The sequence below is a fragment of the Entelurus aequoreus genome, linkage group LG03 (assembly GCF_033978785.1).
Source record: "Entelurus aequoreus isolate RoL-2023_Sb linkage group LG03, RoL_Eaeq_v1.1, whole genome shotgun sequence".
NCBI lineage: Eukaryota > Metazoa > Chordata > Actinopteri > Syngnathiformes > Syngnathidae > Entelurus > Entelurus aequoreus.
The window spans coordinates 94923310-94944475 of NC_084733.1; the positions used below are offsets into that span (position 1 = coordinate 94923310).

Consider the following 21166-nt stretch of genomic DNA (forward strand, 5'->3'; position numbering starts at 1 on the left):
ATATTATTGTTATGGAGGATGAATATTAGCTGATGTTTGAATGAACACATGCATATTATTGTTATGGAGGATGAATATTAGCTGATGTTTGAATGAACACATGCATATTATTGTTATGGAGGATGAATATTAGCTGATGTTTGAATGAACACATGCATATTATTGCTATGGAGGATGAATATTAGCTGATGTTTGAATGAACACATGCATATTATTGCTATGGAGGATGAATATTAGCTGATGTTTGAATGAACACATGCATATTATTGTTGTGTTATTACCTGCAGAGCTACACGCTTCAGCTTCTCCTCATCCACCTCTCTTCGGAGGTCTGCTATCTCTTTCCTGGAAAGAAGCAGAGACTTGCATTAGAAACATTTCCTGTAGTGTTTCGATAGAAAAAAGGAAAGGACTATAATTGTTGAAGCCAGCAGGTCAAAGTGCTTCCTCACACTAAACAGGATGTGATACATTTGACTTCTGAAATGAGTAAAAAGCGTGACGTTGGTTACATTTGTTGGGCCTTGAAGATTTCCACAGACAGCAGCAAGTCCTTCATCTGACTTCGAAGATCTTCCATCTGACATTTTGGATCGCCGTTGTCCAAATTTAATGTGAAGGCTGCTGGGCCGGACTTGGACTCCAAGTTGGGCTTGAGGAAGGACGTTGAAGGGGATGTGCTTGTGGAAGGCTGTGACAGAAAACAGCAAAATGCTGGTGTAAATAACAACGAACACTTTGAAAAAACAATGCAGCAACAAGATTCCATTCCACTCTATCCTTTTTTAGGCAATATTTCTCATCTAAGTCTCTTTTTCAAATGTATGTTACATGTTTAAATTGTAGTATTTTGGGGGCAACTTTGCTCATAGAACCAATCCAGCTTCTAAGTTGAGTTTCCACTTTATTTATTTACCTCAACTTACTTGAGATATGAGCTGTCCCCGACATCTTACATCTTACTTGAGATATGAGCTGTCCCCGACATCTTACATCTTACTTGAGATATGAGCTGTCCCCAACATCTTACATCTTACTTGAGATATGAGCTGTCCCCGACATCTTACATCTTACTTGAGATATGAGCTGTCCCCGACATCTTACATCTTACTTGAGATATGAGCTGTCCCCGACATCTTACATCTTACTTGAGATATGAGCTGTCCCCGACATCTTACATCTTACTTGAGATATGAGCTGTCCCCGACATCTTACATCTTACTTGAGATATGAGCTGTCCCTGACATCTTCTTATGCTTTCAACTGCCAGCATAACTTCACTTACTCACATTTTGCCCGTCAAATGAAATATTTTTGACAATAAAACGCTCGTATGTTGTTACACGTTGCTGCTCCTGCTTCATGTACACAACAACACAACATCAATATGTTACACGTTGCTGCTCCTGCTTCATGTACACAACAACACAACATCAATATGTTACACGTTGCTGCTCCTGCTTCATGTACACAACAACACAACATCAATATGTTGTTACACGTTGCTGCTCCTGCTTCATGTACACAACAACACAACATCAATATGTTACACGTTGCTGCTCCTGCTTCATGTACACAACAACAATATGTTGTTACACGTTGCTGCTCCTGCTTCATGTACACAACAACACAACATCAATATGTTACACGTTGCTGCTACTGCTTCATGTACACAACAACACAACATCAATATGTTACACGTTGCTGCTCCTGCTTCATGTACACAACAACACAACATCAATATGTTACACGTTGCTGCTACTGCTTCATGTACACAACACAACATCAATATGTTGTTACACGTTGCTGCTCCTGCTTCATGTACACAACAACACAACATCAATATGTTGTTACACGTTGCTGCTCCTGCTTCATGTACACAAAAACACAACATCAATATGTTGTTACACGTTGCTGCTCCTGCTTCATGTACACAACAACACAACATCAATATGTTGTTACACGTTGCTGCTCCTGCTTCATGTACACAACAACACAACATCAATATGTTGTTACACGTTGCTGCTCCTGCTTCATGTACACAACAACACAACATCAATATGTTGTTACACGTTGCTGCTCCTGCTTCATGTACACAAAAACACAACATCAATATGTTGTTACACGTTGCTGCTCCTGCTTCATGTACACAACAACACAACATCAATATGTTGTTACACGTTGCTGCTCCTGCTTCATGTACACAACAACACAACATCAATATGTTGTTACACGTTGCTGCTCCTGCTTCATGTACACAACAACACAACATCAATATGTTGTTACACGTTGCTGCTCCTGCTTCATGTACACAACAACACAACATCAATATGTTACACGTTGCTGCTCCTGCTTCATGTACACAACAACACAACATCAATATGTTGTTACACGTTGCTGCTCCTGCTTCATGTACACAACAACACAACATCAATATGTTACACGTTGCTGCTCCTGCTTCATGTACACAACACAACATCAATATGTTGTTACACGTTGCTGCTCCTGCTTCATGTACACAACAACACAACATCAATATGTTGTTACACGTTGCTGCTCCTGCTTCATGTACACAACAACACAACATCAATATGTTACACGTTGCTGCTCCTGCTTCATGTACACAACAACACAACATCAATATGTTGTTACACGTTGCTGCTCCTGCTTCATGTACACAACAACACAACATCAATATGTTGTTACACGTTGCTGCTCCTGCTTCATGTACACAACAACACAACATCAATATGTTACACGTTGCTGCTCCTGCTTCATGTACACAACAACACAACATCAATATGTTACACGTTGCTGCTCCTGCTTCATGTACACAACAACACAACATCAATATGTTACACGTTGCTGCTACTGCTTCATGTACACAACACAACATCAATATGTTGTTACACGTTGCTGCTCCTGCTTCATGTACACAACAACACAACATCAATATGCTGTTACACGTTGCTGCTCCTGCTTCATGTACACAACAACACAACATCAATATGTTGTTACACGTTGCTGCTCCTGCTTCAAGTACACAACAACACAACATCAATATGTTGTTACACGTTGCTGCTCCTGCTTCATGTACACAACAACACAACATCAATATGTTGTTACACGTTGCTGCTCCTGCTTCATGTACACAACAACACAACATCAATATGTTGTTACACGTTGCTGCTCCTGCTTCATGTACACAACAACACAACATCAATATGTTACACGTTGCTGCTCCTGCTTCATGTACACAACAACACAACATCAATATGTTGTTACACGTTGCTGCTCCTGCTTCATGTACACAACAACACAACATCAATATGTTACATGTTGCTGCTCCTGCTTCATGTACACAACACAACATCAATATGTTGTTACACGTTGCTGCTCCTGCTTCATGTACACAACAACACAACATCAATATGTTGTTACACGTTGCTGCTCCTGCTTCATGTACACAACAACACAACATCAATATGTTACACGTTGCTGCTCCTGCTTCATGTACACAACAACACAACATCAATATGTTGTTACACGTTGCTGCTCCTGCTTCATGTACACAACAACACAACATCAATATGTTGTTACACGTTGCTGCTCCTGCTTCATGTACACAACAACACAACATCAATATGTTACACGTTGCTGCTCCTGCTTCATGTACACAACAACACAACATCAATATGTTACACGTTGCTGCTCCTGCTTCAAGTACACAACAACACAACATCAATATGTTACACGTTGCTGCTCCTGCTTCATGTACACAACAACACAACATCAATATGTTGTTACACGTTGCTGCTCCTGCTTCATGTACACAACAACACAACATCAATATGTTGTTACACGTTGCTGCTCCTGCTTCATGTACACAACAACACAACATCAATATGTTACACGTTGCTGCTCCTGCTTCATGTACACAACAACACAACATCAATATGTTACACGTTGCTGCTCCTGCTTCATGTACACAACAACACAACATCAATATGTTACACGTTGCTGCTCCTGCTTCATGTACACAACAACACAACATCAATATGTTACACGTTGCTGCTCCTGCTTCATGTACACAAAAACACAACATCAATATGTTGTTACACGTTGCTGCTCCTGCTTCATGTACACAACAACACAACATCAATATGTTGTTACACGTTGCTGCTCCTGCTTCATGTACACAACAACACAACATCAATATGTTGTTACACGTTGCTGCTCCTGCTTCATGTACACAACAACACAACATCAATATGTTGTTACACGTTGCTGCTCCTGCTTCATGTACACAAAAACACAACATCAATATGTTGTTACACGTTGCTGCTCCTGCTTCATGTACACAACAACACAACATCAATATGTTGTTACACGTTGCTGCTCCTGCTTCATGTACACAACAACACAACATCAATATGTTGTTACACGTTGCTGCTCCTGCTTCATGTACACAACAACACAACATCAATATGTTGTTACACGTTGCTGCTCCTGCTTCATGTACACAACAACACAACATCAATATGTTACACGTTGCTGCTCCTGCTTCATGTACACAACAACACAACATCAATATGTTGTTACACGTTGCTGCTCCTGCTTCATGTACACAACAACACAACATCAATATGTTACACGTTGCTGCTCCTGCTTCATGTACACAACACAACATCAATATGTTGTTACACGTTGCTGCTCCTGCTTCATGTACACAACAACACAACATCAATATGTTGTTACACGTTGCTGCTCCTGCTTCATGTACACAACAACACAACATCAATATGTTACACGTTGCTGCTCCTGCTTCATGTACACAACAACACAACATCAATATGTTGTTACACGTTGCTGCTCCTGCTTCATGTACACAACAACACAACATCAATATGTTGTTACACGTTGCTGCTCCTGCTTCATGTACACAACAACACAACATCAATATGTTACACGTTGCTGCTCCTGCTTCATGTACACAACAACACAACATCAATATGTTACACGTTGCTGCTCCTGCTTCATGTACACAACAACACAACATCAATATGTTACACGTTGCTGCTACTGCTTCATGTACACAACACAACATCAATATGTTGTTACACGTTGCTGCTCCTGCTTCATGTACACAACAACACAACATCAATATGCTGTTACACGTTGCTGCTCCTGCTTCATGTACACAACAACACAACATCAATATGTTGTTACACGTTGCTGCTCCTGCTTCAAGTACACAACAACACAACATCAATATGTTGTTACACGTTGCTGCTCCTGCTTCATGTACACAACAACACAACATCAATATGTTGTTACACGTTGCTGCTCCTGCTTCATGTACACAACAACACAACATCAATATGTTGTTACACGTTGCTGCTCCTGCTTCATGTACACAACAACACAACATCAATATGTTACACGTTGCTGCTCCTGCTTCATGTACACAACAACACAACATCAATATGTTGTTACACGTTGCTGCTCCTGCTTCATGTACACAACAACACAACATCAATATGTTACATGTTGCTGCTCCTGCTTCATGTACACAACACAACATCAATATGTTGTTACACGTTGCTGCTCCTGCTTCATGTACACAACAACACAACATCAATATGTTGTTACACGTTGCTGCTCCTGCTTCATGTACACAACAACACAACATCAATATGTTACACGTTGCTGCTCCTGCTTCATGTACACAACAACACAACATCAATATGTTGTTACACGTTGCTGCTCCTGCTTCATGTACACAACAACACAACATCAATATGTTGTTACACGTTGCTGCTCCTGCTTCATGTACACAACAACACAACATCAATATGTTACACGTTGCTGCTCCTGCTTCATGTACACAACAACACAACATCAATATGTTACACGTTGCTGCTCCTGCTTCAAGTACACAACAACACAACATCAATATGTTACACGTTGCTGCTCCTGCTTCATGTACACAACAACACAACATCAATATGTTGTTACACGTTGCTGCTCCTGCTTCATGTACACAACAACACAACATCAATATGTTGTTACACGTTGCTGCTCCTGCTTCATGTACACAACAACACAACATCAATATGTTACACGTTGCTGCTCCTGCTTCATGTACACAACAACACAACATCAATATGTTACACGTTGCTGCTCCTGCTTCATGTACACAACAACACAACATCAATATGTTACACGTTGCTGCTCCTGCTTCATGTACACAACAACACAACATCAATATGTTACACGTTGCTGCTCCTGCTTCAAGTACACAACAACACAACATCAATATGTTACACGTTGCTGCTCCTGCTTCAAGTACACAACAACACAACATCAATATGTTACACGTTGCTGCTCCTGCTTCATGTACACAACAACACAACATCAATATGTTACACGTTGCTGCTCCTGCTTCATGTACACAACAACACAACATCAATATGTTACACGTTGCTGCTCCTGCTTCATGTACACAACATCAATATGTTGTTACACGTTGCTGCTCCTGCTTCATGTACACAACAACACAACATCAATATGTTACACGTTGCTGCTCCTGCTTCATGTACACAACAACACAGATTGATTGTACAGATATGGTATTGTTTCTGCTGGGCAAGTATGCCTGACGCGCCTCCTACAGCGCCTTGGGTCAGCTGCAGGGTCATCAGCCGGGGACCACCGCTCATTGGAGTTTCGCTCTCTTTAACCCCGGAACGCCTCCTGGTGGCGGAGCGGTGGCAGGGACGTCTCCCTGCCACCCCCTGCAGCTGACCCATCTTATTGCCTCGACCCCCAGTACTTATCCCTCCTCCTCAGCCACAACCAGAAGCTTCCTTTTTATGCTTCCTCAGCAAGGGCCTTGATTTCCCTTTGGAGCTTAGCCCCAGTCGTTCCCACATCTCGGAGCAGCCTTAAAGTTGATGTACCGACGAAGCCCCGACAGCCTACTTCCACAGGGTAGATGGTAGTGGACCAGCCTGCCTCTCTGCACTCAGCAGCCAGATCTGCATATTTGGCTGCCTGGATTCCCTCCTCCCAGGGGATGGTGAGCTCGATCAGCATGACAGACTTGGTAACAGCAGACCACAGCACGATGTCTGGGCGGAGTGAAGTGGTGGTGATCTCACGGGGGAACTGGAGCTGTTTGCCGATATCAGCCCTCATGCTCCAGTCCCTTGCCAGAGAGAGGACACTGCGGGTGCCTCATTGGCTGGTGTCTCCTTTGCCTTCCCCTGGCCTCACAAACATGACAGGAAGTTGCTTGGCCATGGGCTGGCTGTTGGCCTCCTGTCTAGTCAGTTTCATCAGGACTTGGTCATGCCGCCATCTGTAGCGACCCTGTGTCAGCGCGATCTTGCAGCCTGATAGCAAGTGCTGCAGGCTGGCGTTGGGAGCACCACACAGGGGACAGCTCTCCTCCTGGCCGAACCACTGGTGGAGGTTTCTAGGGCATGGCAAGGTGTCATAGGTTGCCCTAAGAAGGAAGCTGAGCCTGGCTTGTGGCATCTTCCATAGGTCGGCCCAGCTGATGGGTCTGCTGATGGTACCTTCCCAAGTGGTCCATCTTCCTTGGCGACCTTGAGACACGGCCTTGATGGTATATTGCTCCTGGTTCGCCCTTGAGACCTCCTCCACGACCATGGCTCTGCGTTCCCTCTTTGTGGCCTTGGACCAGAGGCGTGGAGAATCTCCCCAGCCAAGCCCCGCTCTCCCTACTTGCACCCTGCCAACTATTTCCTGGTGTTGGAGCCTGCCAATGGCCTTGGCGACCTCTGGCCCTGCTTGCCACTTCCGGCCTGTTCGGGTGGTACACGTGCATTCCTCACTGTAGCATCTGAGGATTCTTCCAGCTCAAGAACCAATCTGGCCTTCTCCTGCTTATAGCCCAGCGTGATCGGCAGATGCAGCAAAGTTGCCCCAAATGAGCAAAATCAAAATGTTACACTTTGCTGCTCCTGCTTCAAGTACACAACAACACACAATCAATGTTGTTACACGTTGCTGCTCCTGCTTCAAGTACACAACAACACAACATCAATATGTTACACGTTGCTGCTCCTGCTTCAAGTACACAACAACACAACATCAATATGTTACACGTTGCTGCTCCTGCTTCATGTACACAACAACACAACATCAATATGTTACATGTTGCTGCTCCTGCTTCATGTACACAACAACACAACATCAATATGTTACACGTTGCTGCTCCTGCTTCATGTACACAACAACACAACATCAATATGTTACACGTTGCTGCTCCTGCTTCATGTACACAACAACACAACATCAATATGTTACACGTTGCTGCTCCTGCTTCATGTACACAACAACACAACATCAATATGTTACACTTTGCTGCTCCTGCTTCAAGTACACAACAACACACAATCAATGTTGTTACACGTTGCTGCTCCTGCTTCAAGTACACAACAACACACAATCAATGTTGTTACACGTTGCTGCTCCTGCTTCAAGTACACAACAACACAACATCAATATGTTACACGTTGCTGCTCCTGCTTCAAGTACACAACAACACACAATCAATGTTGTTACACGTTGCTGCTCCTGCTTCATGTACACAACAACACAACATCAATATGTTACACGTTGCTGCTCCTGCTTCAAGTACACAACAACACAACATCAATATGTTACACGTTGCTGCTCCTGCTTCAAGTACACAACAACACAACATCAATATGTTACACGTTGCTGCTCCTGCTTCAAGTACACAACAACACAACATCAATATGTTACACGTTGCTGCTCCTGCTTCAAGTACACAACAACACAACATCAATATGTTGTTACACGTTGCTGCTCCTGCTTCAAGTACACAACAACACAACATCAATATGTTACACGTTGCTGCTCCTGCTTCATGTACACAACACAAAATCATTAGTTAATATAATGTTAAGCGTTGCTGTTTGAGCAGTAAAGAGTTAGTATATTGTTACATGTTTTACACAACCGTACCGTATCGTCTGTGTAGAGAACAAGAAGGTGATCGATGCTCAATTGCTTTATTGTGCAAGATTGGTTACCACGGTAACCACACCAAAACAACGTCCATGTCATAGCTGTTAGCTGCTGTCCACATTACAAGAGGCTGCAGACAAACACAGTGTGTGATATGCTGCCACACGCGCTTAAACCACGGACATTTAGCCATAAAATTATTGCAAAGCTGCCATGTGTCAATTTTTCTGTCTAGTCCAAAGTCAACAAATGCTATTACTACAGTATGAAGTGATGGAAAGTCATGACTCCTGTAGTTATTCAGGGTCAAATGACTCCATGGAAGTGTACTACCTACTGAATAAGCAAGTAATCGGAATGAGATAGTATCCTACAATGAATCAAGTGTTAGATAAGAAGGATTAACCGCAGCCATAAATCTCTTGTGACATAAACATAATCATTAAAATACAAAGCACAAATAAAATGAACTAATGGAAATGGAACCAATATATGCATGTAATTCATGAGCTGCTTTTGTAGAAGAGCAAAAATCCAGGTTAGTATTCAAATCATTCAAGATTATTACAAAGGCCAAAGCTAAGCGGCTTACTGGCTTTGGAGATACAAATTGTAATGCATTGTGTTCATTGCGAGCGGTTGTTGTGGTAACAAGTATGGCTACAGGCTGAACGTTGTGTTGTTGTTGTGTTCAAAAGATCCGCTTAAGTGTTGGTTTGCTTTTCAAGTTTTAGTCCTAAAAATAAATGCTGGAAAACTTTTTTTTTAAGTCCCAATCCAATGTTGTTAGTAAATGGTGAACATGCGTAGTCTAAATGTAATCTCCGATGAGTAATTGAATGAGGAGTTTTAAGAGTGTGTTATGCAAGGTGAATGGCAAACACAGCAGCACTTTACACAACGAGGACTACCACCATGGATTTCCTTCCTATGCAACAATTGAATATCACAAGAGTGTTAGTTGAACTTCCTGCCTTCCCATGACCAACACATACTGGAAGAAATGACACAACGTTGTGTTTGTATTGTCATTGACACAAACACCAACAGTGGTGCCAACAACTGGGCTGGTTAGTGTTGTGTGTCTGTTTGTCGGACTTGTTTGTGACACTGCCTCATGGTACATACAAGGGACTTGGGTTCAATTCCCAGTTTGGCATGTTTTTTTATTGATTTAACAGCAAATTTTGATGAAAATGAAAATGTCTTCTTTGTTGAGCACTAGAACTGGATGTAGTACGGACACATGGGGCAAGTTATTTTTTATGTTGGACTCGTCGTCTTAGTGTGTTTTTCACTTTTTTCAACTTTCCTTTAAAAGCCTAACCAGGGACGAGGCTTGCAAATGATCCTGTGGCTGGAAGTCTTGTGTACTTGGACATGGCAATGTTTACTTGTACTGTCCCTGTCAAATAAATACATACAATAAACAAAGTCTTGTGTACTTGGACATGGCAATGTTTACTTGTACTGTCCCTGTCAAATAAATACATACAATAAACAAAGTCTTGTGTACTTGGACATGGCAATGTTTACTTGTACTGTCCCTGTCAAATAAATACATACAATAAACAAAGTCTTGTGTACTTGGACATGGCAATGTTTACTTGTACTGTCCCTGTCAAATAAATACATACAATAAACAACGTCTTGTGTACTTGGACATGGCAATGTTTACTTGTACTGTCCCTGTCAAATAAATACATACAATAAACAAAGTCGTGTGTACTTGGACATGGCAATGTTTACTTGTACTGTCCCTGTCAAATAAATACATACAATAAACAAAGTCGTGTGTACTTGGACATGGCAATGTTTACTTGTACTGTCCCTGTCAAATAAATACATACAATAAACAAAGTCTTGTGTACTTGGACATGGCAATGTTTACTTGTACTGTCCCTGTCAAATAAATACATACAATAAACAAAGTCTTGTGTACTTGGACATGGCAATGTTTACTTGTACTGTCCCTGTCAAATAAATACATACAATAAACAAAGTCGTGTGTACTTGGACATGGCAATGTTTACTTGTACTGTCCCTGTCAAATAAATACATACAATAAACAAAGTCTTGTGTACTTGGACATGGCAATGTTTACTTGTACTGTCCCTGTCAAATAAATACATACAATAAACAAAGTCTTGTGTACTTGGACATGGCAATGTTTACTTGTACTGTCCCTGTCAAATAAATACATACAATAAACAAAGTCTTGTGTACTTGGACATGGCAATGTTTACTTGTACTGTCCCTGTCAAATAAATACATACAATAAACAAAGTCGTGTGTACTTGGACATGGCAATGTTTACTTGTACTGTCCCTGTCAAATAAATACATACAATAAACAAAGTCGTGTGTACTTGGACATGGCAATGTTTACTTGTACTGTCCCTGTCAAATAAATACATACAATAAACAAAGTCTTGTGTACTTGGACATGGCAATGTTTACTTGTACTGTCCCTGTCAAATAAATACATACAATAAACAAAGTCTTGTGTACTTGGACATGGCAATGTTTACTTGTACTGTCCCTGTCAAATAAATACATACAATAAACAAAGTCGTGTGTACTTGGACATGGCAATGTTTACTTGTACTGTCCCTGTCAAATAAATACATACAATAAACAAAGTCTTGTGTACTTGGACATGGCAATGTTTACTTGTACTGTCCCTGTCAAATAAATACATACAATAAACAAAGTCTTGTGTACTTGGACATGGCAATGTTTACTTGTACTGTCCCTGTCAAATAAATACATACAATAAACAAAGTCTTGTGTACTTGGACATGGCAATGTTTACTTGTACTGTCCCTGTCAAATAAATACATACAATAAACAAAGTCGTGTGTACTTGGACATGGCAATGTTTACTTGTACTGTCCCTGTCAAATAAATACATACAATAAACAAAGTCGTGTGTACTTGGACATGGCAATGTTTACTTGTACTGTCCCTGTCAAATAAATACATACAATAAACAAAGTCTTGTGTACTTGGACATGGCAATGTTTACTTGTACTGTCCCTGTCAAATAAATACATACAATAAACAAAGTCTTGTGTACTTGGACATGGCAATGTTTACTTGTACTGTCCCTGTCAAATAAATACATACAATAAACAAAGTGCCATCACTTGAATTTGTAGAAAGAAGCAACACTGTGGTGATGTGATTGGTACCAAGGAACAGCTGGGTTGGGACATTCTTAGTCACGTGTCCTACTATTAGTCCCTGTCAATTCTATTTACTGAGCTTCTGTATATTTCATTGGTATCCTTGTGGGTGTAAAGTGGAGCAAGTCCCCTCCCTCTGGCTCCGCCTTCTTGGCTTAGGAGTTTGATGTTGTTAACAGACTGCCACAAAGACACTTTTATTTCAGACTAAACATTCTGCTTTCAAATTGTAAAATCCTGTTCTGGTAATGAGAAAAGTTGAGCACAATCTAATGAAGGTGTCTACCTGCCTTGTAAAACCATGGTTTCAATCTAATTCATGCAATCAAGCGCCACACTGTATTGATCAGGAAGTGAAGTTTCCAGCTCATATGAGGGTGGGAGGAGTGCTGATGTTGATCTTATACAACCAAAGAAGTCTTCTCCTGATTACTGACAGTTGTCTTTCTCTTCACTGAAATACTTCAGTTTCACTACACTTCAGCTGTCCACCAGAGAGTAACTAAGCTACAATACATTGAAATACTTCTACATGAAATCAGTTTCACTACACTTCAGCTGCCCACCAGAGAGTAACTAAACTACAATACATTGAAATACTTCTACATGAAATCAGTTTCACTACACTTCAGCTGCCCACCAGAGAGTAACTAAACTACAATACATTGAAATACTTCTACATGAAATCAGTTTCACTACACTTCAGCTGCCCACCAGAGAGTAACTAAGCTACAATACATTGAATTACTTCTACATGAAATCAGTTTCACTACACTTCAGCTGCCCACCAGAGAGTAACTAAACTACAATACATTGAAATACTTCTACATGAAATCAGTTTCACTACACTTCAGCTGCCCACCAGAGAGTAACTAAACTACAATACATTGAAATACTTCTACATGAAATCAGTTTCACTACACTTCAGCTGCCCACCAGAGAGTAACTAAACTACAATACATTGAAATACTTCTACATGAAATCAGTTTCACTACACTTCAGCTGCCCACCAGAGAGTAACTAAGCTACAATACATTGAATTACTTCTACATGAAATCAGTTTCACTACACTTCAGCTGCCCACCAGAGAGTAACTAAACTACAATACATTGAAATACTTCTACATGAAATCAGTTTCACTACACTTCAGCTGCCCACCAGAGAGTAACTAAACTACAATACATTGAAATACTTCTACATGAAATCAGTTTCACTACACTTCAGCTGCCCACCAGAGAGTAACTAAACTACAATACATTGAAATACTTCTACATGAAATCAGTTTCACTACACTTCAGCTGCCCACCAGAGAGTAACTAAACTACAATACATTGAAATACTTCTACATGAAATCAGTTTCACTACACTTCAGCTGCCCACCAGAGAGTAACTAAGCTACAATACATTGAAATACTTCTACATGAAATCAGTTTCACTACACTTCAGCTGCCCACCAGAGAGTAACTAAACTACAATACATTGAAATACTTCTACATGAAATCAGTTTCACTACACTTCAGCTGCCCACCAGAGAGTAACTAAACTACAATACATTGAATTACTTCTACATGAAATCAGTTTCACTACACTTCAGCTGCCCACCAGAGAGTAACTAAACTACAATACATTGAAATACTTCTACATGAAATCAGTTTCACTACACTTCAGCTGCCCACCAGAGAGTAACTAAACTACAATACATTGAAATACTTCTACATGAAATCAGTTTCACTACACTTCAGCTGCCCACCAGAGAGTAACTAAGCTACAATACATTGAATTACTTCTACATGAAATCAGTTTCACTACACTTCAGCTGCCCACCAGAGAGTAACTAAGCTAGAATACATCAAGTATCTTCATTTGATTGTTAGAGGAATATTTTCCCACCTTTGGACAGAATGACCTCATCTGGTATTACTATTGTTCTATTTACTCTTTTCTTGTAGAATCCATTGAAAACATACATTTAGCTACTGCAGCTTAGACTTAGACTTAGACAAACTTTAATGATCCACAAGGGAAATTGTTCAACACAGTAGCTCAGTTACAATGATGGAAAGGACAATGCAGGTATAAATAGACTAATATAGCTATAAAATAATCTAACATAAATACGAATATACACATAATATGTGTACAGAGTAACTTATATACAGATATATTATAGTATGTCTATAACATATATACAATATAAGCTAGTGGGTCCATGACCATGACTTCTGTTTTGTTTGATCAGCCATTTTACTGCCATGTTACAGCCATTGTTTGGAAACAATTAAGTTATGTAAATAAACATTTACACAATCTTTCTGCATAATTATCTCATTTAACAACGTATATATCTGCGGCTTATAGACCAGTGTGGCTAAAATATGGAACACTATTTCTTTCTTGTAAAGTTTAGTGGGTGTGGCTGATCTACTGGTGTGCTGTATTGTGAGGAAAATAGGGGATTTGATGTTTGACTACTCTGAGAAATGCAGCATCAACAAATGACTTTGCATTGACCTTCTAAGGTGAAGTCAAGGCCTGGGAGGGTGTGGCATGAGGTGGGCTTACCTGCGCACACTTCTACACCAACCTGCAGGAAAGTGTGTGTGTATGCTAAGTTGTATAATATTTCTGCACGTAGACATTGTGGTGTATCCAGACTTTTACAAGAGTTGTGTAGCCTTCAACACAATCAGCTGTTGGTACCAATCAAGTAACTTAACCTAACAAATAGTTCAATTCAAATGATAATATTATTCAGGTCAGCTAGAAAACCTTTGTCAGAAAAAAACATGGTAAAAGGGTAAGGGAAGGTTCTAAAAATATATGAAATTAGTAAATAATTAGACATTACCTTCCTGGATTCTGCAGGCTTTAGTTTGGCGCCGTCATCCTCGTCCATCTTGAAGGACTTCTCCACATTCACTTCCTTGTTGGGCTGCAGGGAAGACAATCAGTTGGAGTTGGAATGTCTCCTGACAAGTCTTGCAATATCAATGTTGTCCCTCAAGGATGTTCAATATCAATGTTGTCCCTCAAAGATGTTCAATATCAATGTTGTCCCTCAAAGATGTTCAATATCAATGTTGTCCCTCAAAGATGTTCAATATCAATGTTGTCCCTCAAGATGTTCAATATCAATGTTGTCCCTCAAAGATGTTCAATATCAATGTTGTCCCTCAAAGATGTTCAATATCAATGTTGTCCCTCAAAGATGTTCAATATCAATGTTGTCCTCAAAGATGTTCAATATCAATGTTGTCCCTCAAAGATGTTCAATATCAATGTTGTCCCTCAAAGATGTTCAATATCAATGTTGTCCCTCAAGATGTTCAATATCAATGTTGTCCCTCAAAGATGTTCAATATCAATGTTGTCCCTCAAAGATGTTCAATATCAATGTTGTCCCTCAAATAGTTCAATATCAATGTTGTCCCTCAAAGATGTTCAATATCAATGTTGTCCTCAAAGATGTTCAATATCAATGTTGTCCCTCAAAGATGTTCAATATCAATGTTGTCCCTCAAAGATGTTCAATATCAATGTTGTCCCTCAAAGATGTTCAATATCAATGTGTCCCTCAAAGATGTTCAATATCAATGTTGTCCCTCAAGATGTTCAATATCAATGTTGTCCCTCAAAGATGTTCAATATCAATGTTGTCCCTCAAAGATGTTCAATATCAATGTTGTCCCTCAAAGATGTTCAATATCAATGTTGTCCCTCAAAGATGTTCAATATCAATGTTGTCCCTCAAAGATGTTCAATATCAATGTTGTCCCTCAAAGATGTTCAATATCAATGTTGTCCCTCAAAGATGTTCAATATCAATGTTGTCCCTCAAAGATGTTCAATATCAATGTTGTCCCTCAAGGATGTTCAATATCAATGTTGTCCCTCAAAGATGTTCAATATCAATGTTGTCCCTCAAGATGTTCAATATCAATGTTGTCCTCAAAGATGTTCAATATCAATGTTGTCCTCAAGGATGTTCAATATCAATGTTGTCCCTCAAAGATGTTCAATATCAATGTTGTCCCTCAAGGATGTTCAATATCAATGTTGTCCCTCAAAGATGTTCAATATCAATGTTGTCCCCTCAAGGATGTTCAATATCAATGTTGTCCCTCAAGGATGTTCAATATCAATGTTGTCCCTCAAGGATGTTCAATATCAATGTTGTCCCTCAAAGATGTTCAATATCAATGTTGTCCCTCAAGGATGTTCAATATCAATGTTGTCCCTCAAAGATGTTCAATATCAATGTTGTCCCTCAAAGATGTTTAATATCAATGTTGTCCCTCAAAGATGTTCAATATCAATGTTGTCCCTCAAAGATGTTCAATATCAATGTTGTCCCTCAAGGATGTTCAATATCAATGTTGTCCCTCAAGGATGTTCAATATCAATGTTGTCCCTCAAAGATGTTCAATATCAATGTTGTCCCTCAAAGATGTTTAATATCAATGTTGTCCCTCAAAGATGTTCAATATCAATGTTGTCCCTCAAGGATGTTCAATATCAATGTTGTCCCTCAAAGATGTTCAATATCAATGTTGTCCCTCAAAGATGTTCAATATCAATGTTGTCCCTCAAGATGTTCAATATCAATGTTGTCCCTCAAAGATGTTCAATATCAATGTTGTCCCTCAAAGATGTTCAATATCAATGTTGTCCCTCAAGGATGTTCAATATCAATGTTGTCCCTCAAAAATGTTCAATATCAATGTTGTCCCTCAAGATGTTCAATATCAATGTTGTCCCTCAAGGATGTTCAATATCAATGTTGTCCCTCAAAGATGTTCAATATCAATGTTGTCCTCAAGGATGTTCAATATCAATGTTGTCCCTCAAGATGTTCAATATCAATGTTGTCCCTCAAAGATGTTCAATATCAATGTTGTCCCTCAAGGATGTTCAATATCAATGTTGTCCCTCAAGATGTTCAATATCAATGTTGTCCCTCAAAGATGTTCAATATCAATGTTGTCCCTCAAGGATGTTCAATATCAATGTTGTCCCTCAAGGATGTTCAATATCAATGTTGTCCCTCAAGGATGTTCAATATCAATGTTGTCCCTCAAGGATGTTCAATATCAAATGTTGTCCTCAAGGATGTTCAATATCAATGTTGTCCCTCAAAGATGTTCAATATCAATGTTGTCCCTCAAAGATGTTCAATATCAATGTTGTCCCTCAAGGATGTTCAATATCAATGTTGTCCCTCAAGGATGTTCAATATCAATGTTGTCCCTCAAAGATGTTCAATATCAATGTTGTCCCTCAAGATGTTCAATATCAATGTTGTCCCTCAAAGATGTTCAATATCAATGTTGTCCCTCAAAGATGTTCAATATCAATGTTGTCCCTCAAAGATGTTCAATATCAATGTTGTCCCTCAAGATGTTCAATATCAATGTTGTCCCTCAAAGATGTTCAATATCAATGTTGTCCCTCAAAGATGTTCAATATCAATGTTGTCCCTCAAAGATGTTCAATATCAATGTTGTCCCTCAAAGATGTTCAATATCAATGTTGTCCCTCAAGGATGTTCAATATCAATGTTGTCCCTCAAGGATGTTCAATATCAATGTTGTCCCTCAAGGATGTTCAATATCAATGTTGTCCCTCAAAGATGTTCAATATCAATGTTGTCCCTCAAAGATGTTCAATATCAATGTTGTCCTCAAGGATGTTCAATATCAATGTTGTCCCTCAAGGATGTTCAATATCAATGTTGTCCCTCAAAGATGTTCAATATCAATGTTGTCCCTCAAGGATGTTCAATATCAATGTTGTCCCTCAAAATGTTCAATATCAATGTTGTCCCTCAAAGATGTTCAATATCAATGTTGTCCCTCAAGGATGTTCAATATCAATGTTGTCCCTCAAGGATGTTCAATATCAATGTTGTCCCTCAAAGATGTTCAATATCAATGTTGTCCCTCAAAGATGTTCAATATCAATGTTGTCCCTCAAGATGTTCAATATCAATGTTGTCCCTCAAGGATGTTCAATATCAATGTTGTCCCTCAAGATGTTCAATATCAATGTTGTCCCTCAAGGATGTTCAATATCAATGTTGTCCCTCAAAGATGTTCAATATCAATGTTGTCCCTCAAAGATGTTCAATATCAATGTTGTCCCTCAAAGATGTTCAATATCAATGTTGTCCCTCAAGGATGTTCAATATCAATGTTGTCCCTCAAGGATGTTCAATATCAATGTTGTCCCTCAAAGATGTTCAATATCAATGTTGTCCCTCAAAGATGTTCAATATCAATGTTGTCCCTCAAGATGTTCAATATCAATGTTGTCCCTCAAAGATGTTCAATATCAATGTTGTCCCTCAAAGATGTTCAATATCAATGTTGTCCCTCAAAGATGTTCAATATCAATGTTGTCCCTCAAAGATGTTCAATATCAATGTTGTCCCTCAAAGATGTTCAATATCAATGTTGTCCCTCAAAGATGTTAATATCAATGTTGTCCCTCAAAGATGTTCAATATCAATGTTGTCCCTCAAGATGTTCAATATCAATGTTGTCCCTCAAGGATGTTCAATATCAATGTTGTCCCTCAAAGATGTTCAATATCAATGTTGTCCCTCAAAGATGTTTAATATCAATGTTGTCCCTCAAAGATGTTCAATATCAATGTTGTCCCTCAAAGATGTTCAATATCAATGTTGTCCTCAAGATGTTCAATATCAATGTTGTCCCTCAAAGATGTTCAATATCAATGTTGTCCCTCAAAGATGTTCAATATCAATGTTGTCCTCAAAGATGTTCAATATCAATGTTGTCCCTCAAAGATGTTCAATATCAATGTTGTCCTCAAAGATGTTCAATATCAATGTTGTCCTCAAAGATGTTTAATATCAATGTTGTCCCTCAAAGATGTTCAATATCAATGTTGTCCCTCAAGGATGTTCAATATCAATGTTGTCCCTCAAAGATGTTCAATATCAATGTTGTCCCTCAAGGATGTTCAATATCAATGTTGTCCTCAAAGATGTTCAATATCAATGTTGTCCCTCAAAGATGTTCAATATCAATGTTGTCCCTCAAAGATGTTCAATATCAATGTTGTCCCTCAAAGATGTTCAATATCAATGTTGTCCCTCAAGGATGTTCAATATCAATGTTGTCCCTCAAGATGTTCAATATCAATGTTGTCCCTCAAAGATGTTCAATATCAATGTTGTCCTCAAAGATGTTCAATATCAATGTTGTCCCTCAAAGATGTTCAATATCAATGTTGTCCCTCAAGGATGTTTAATATCAATGTTGTCCCTCAAAGATGTTCAATATCAATGTTGTCCCTCAAGGATGTTCAATATCAATGTTGTCCTCAAAGATGTTCAATATCAATGTTGTCCCTCAAAGATGTTCAATATCAATGTTGTCCCTCAAAGATGTTCAATATCAATGTTGTCCCTCAAAGATGTTCAATATCAATGTTGTCCCTCAAAGATGTTCAATATCAATGTTGTCCCTCAAAGATGTTCAATATCAATGTTGTCCCTCAAAGATGTTCAATATCAATGTTGTCCCTCAAAGATGTTCAATATCAATGTTGTCCCTCAAAGATGTTCAATATCAATGTTGTCCCTCAAAGATGTTCAATATCAATGTTGTCCCTCAAAGATGTTCAATATCAATGTTGTCCCTCAAGGATGTTCAATATCAATGTTGTCCCTCAAAGATGTTCAATATCAATGTTGTCCCTCAAGATGTTCAATATCAATGTTGTCCCTCAAAGATGTTCAATATCAATGTTGTCCCTCAAGGATGTTCAATATCAATGTTGTCCCTCAAAGGATGTTCAATATCAATGTTGTCCCTCAAAGGATGTTCAATATCAATGTTGTCCCTCAAAGATGTTCAATATCAATGTTGTCCCTCAAGGATGTTCAATATCAATGTTGTCCCTCAAGGATGTTCAATATCAATGTTGTCCCTCAAGGATGTTCAATATCAATGTTGTCCCTCAAGATGTTCAATATCAATGTTGTCCCTCAAAGATGTTTAATATCAATGTTGTCCCTCAAAGATGTTCAATATCAATGTTGTCCCTCAAAGATGTTCAATATCAATGTTGTCCTCAAGGATGTTCAATATCAATGTTGTCCCTCAAGGATGTTCAATATCAATGTTGTCCCTCAAGATGTTCAATATCAATGTTGTCCCTCAAAGATGTTAATATCAATGTTGTCCCTCAAGATGTCAATATCAATGTTGTCCCTCAAAGATGTTCAATATCAATGTTGTCCCTCAAGGATGTTCAATATCAATGTTGTCCCTCAAGATGTTCAATATCAATGTTGTCCCTCAAAGATGTTCAATATCAATGTTGTCCCTCAAAGATGTTCATATCAATGTTGTCCCTCAAAGATGTTCAATATCAATGTTGTCCCTCAAGGATGTTCAATATCAATGTTGTCCCTCAAAGATGTTCAATATCAATGTTGTCCCTCAAGATGTTCAATATCAATGTTGTCCCTCAAGGATGTTCAATATCAATGTTGTCCCTCAAAGATGTTCAATATCAATGTTGTCCCTCAAGATGTTCAATATCAATGTTGTCCCTCAAGGATGTTCAATATCAATGTTGTCCCTCAAAATGTTCAATATCAATGTTGTCCCTCAAAGATGTTCAATATCAATGTTGTCCCTCAAGGATGTTCAATATCAATGTTGTCCCTCAAAGATGTTCAATATCAATGTTGTCCCTCAAGGATGTTCAATATCAATGTTGTCCCTCAAAGATGTTCAATATCAATGTTGTCCCTCAAAGATGTTCAATATCAATGTTGTCCTCAAAGATGTTCAATATCAATGTTGTCCCTCAAAGATGTTCAATATCAATGTTGTCCCTCAAAGATGTTCAATATCAATGTTGTCCCTCAAAGATGTTCAATATCAATGTTGTCCCTCAACGATGTTCAATATCAATGTT

At 39.0% G+C, this 21166-nt stretch overlaps 1 protein-coding gene across 1 annotated transcript in view; it reads right to left on the bottom strand.

Annotated features, from left to right (window-relative positions):
- LOC133645995 (CD2-associated protein-like) overlaps positions 1–21166 on the bottom strand; it is a 146332-nt gene that overhangs the window by 16257 nt on the left and 108909 nt on the right. Inside the window, exons 17-19 of the mRNA XM_062040918.1 lie at positions 15060–15143; positions 513–691; positions 282–345 (exon numbers count right to left, since the gene is read on the bottom strand). Coding sequence (XP_061896902.1) covers positions 282–345; positions 513–691; positions 15060–15143 — 327 coding nt within the window. The remainder of the gene's footprint in view (positions 1–281; positions 346–512; positions 692–15059; positions 15144–21166) is intronic.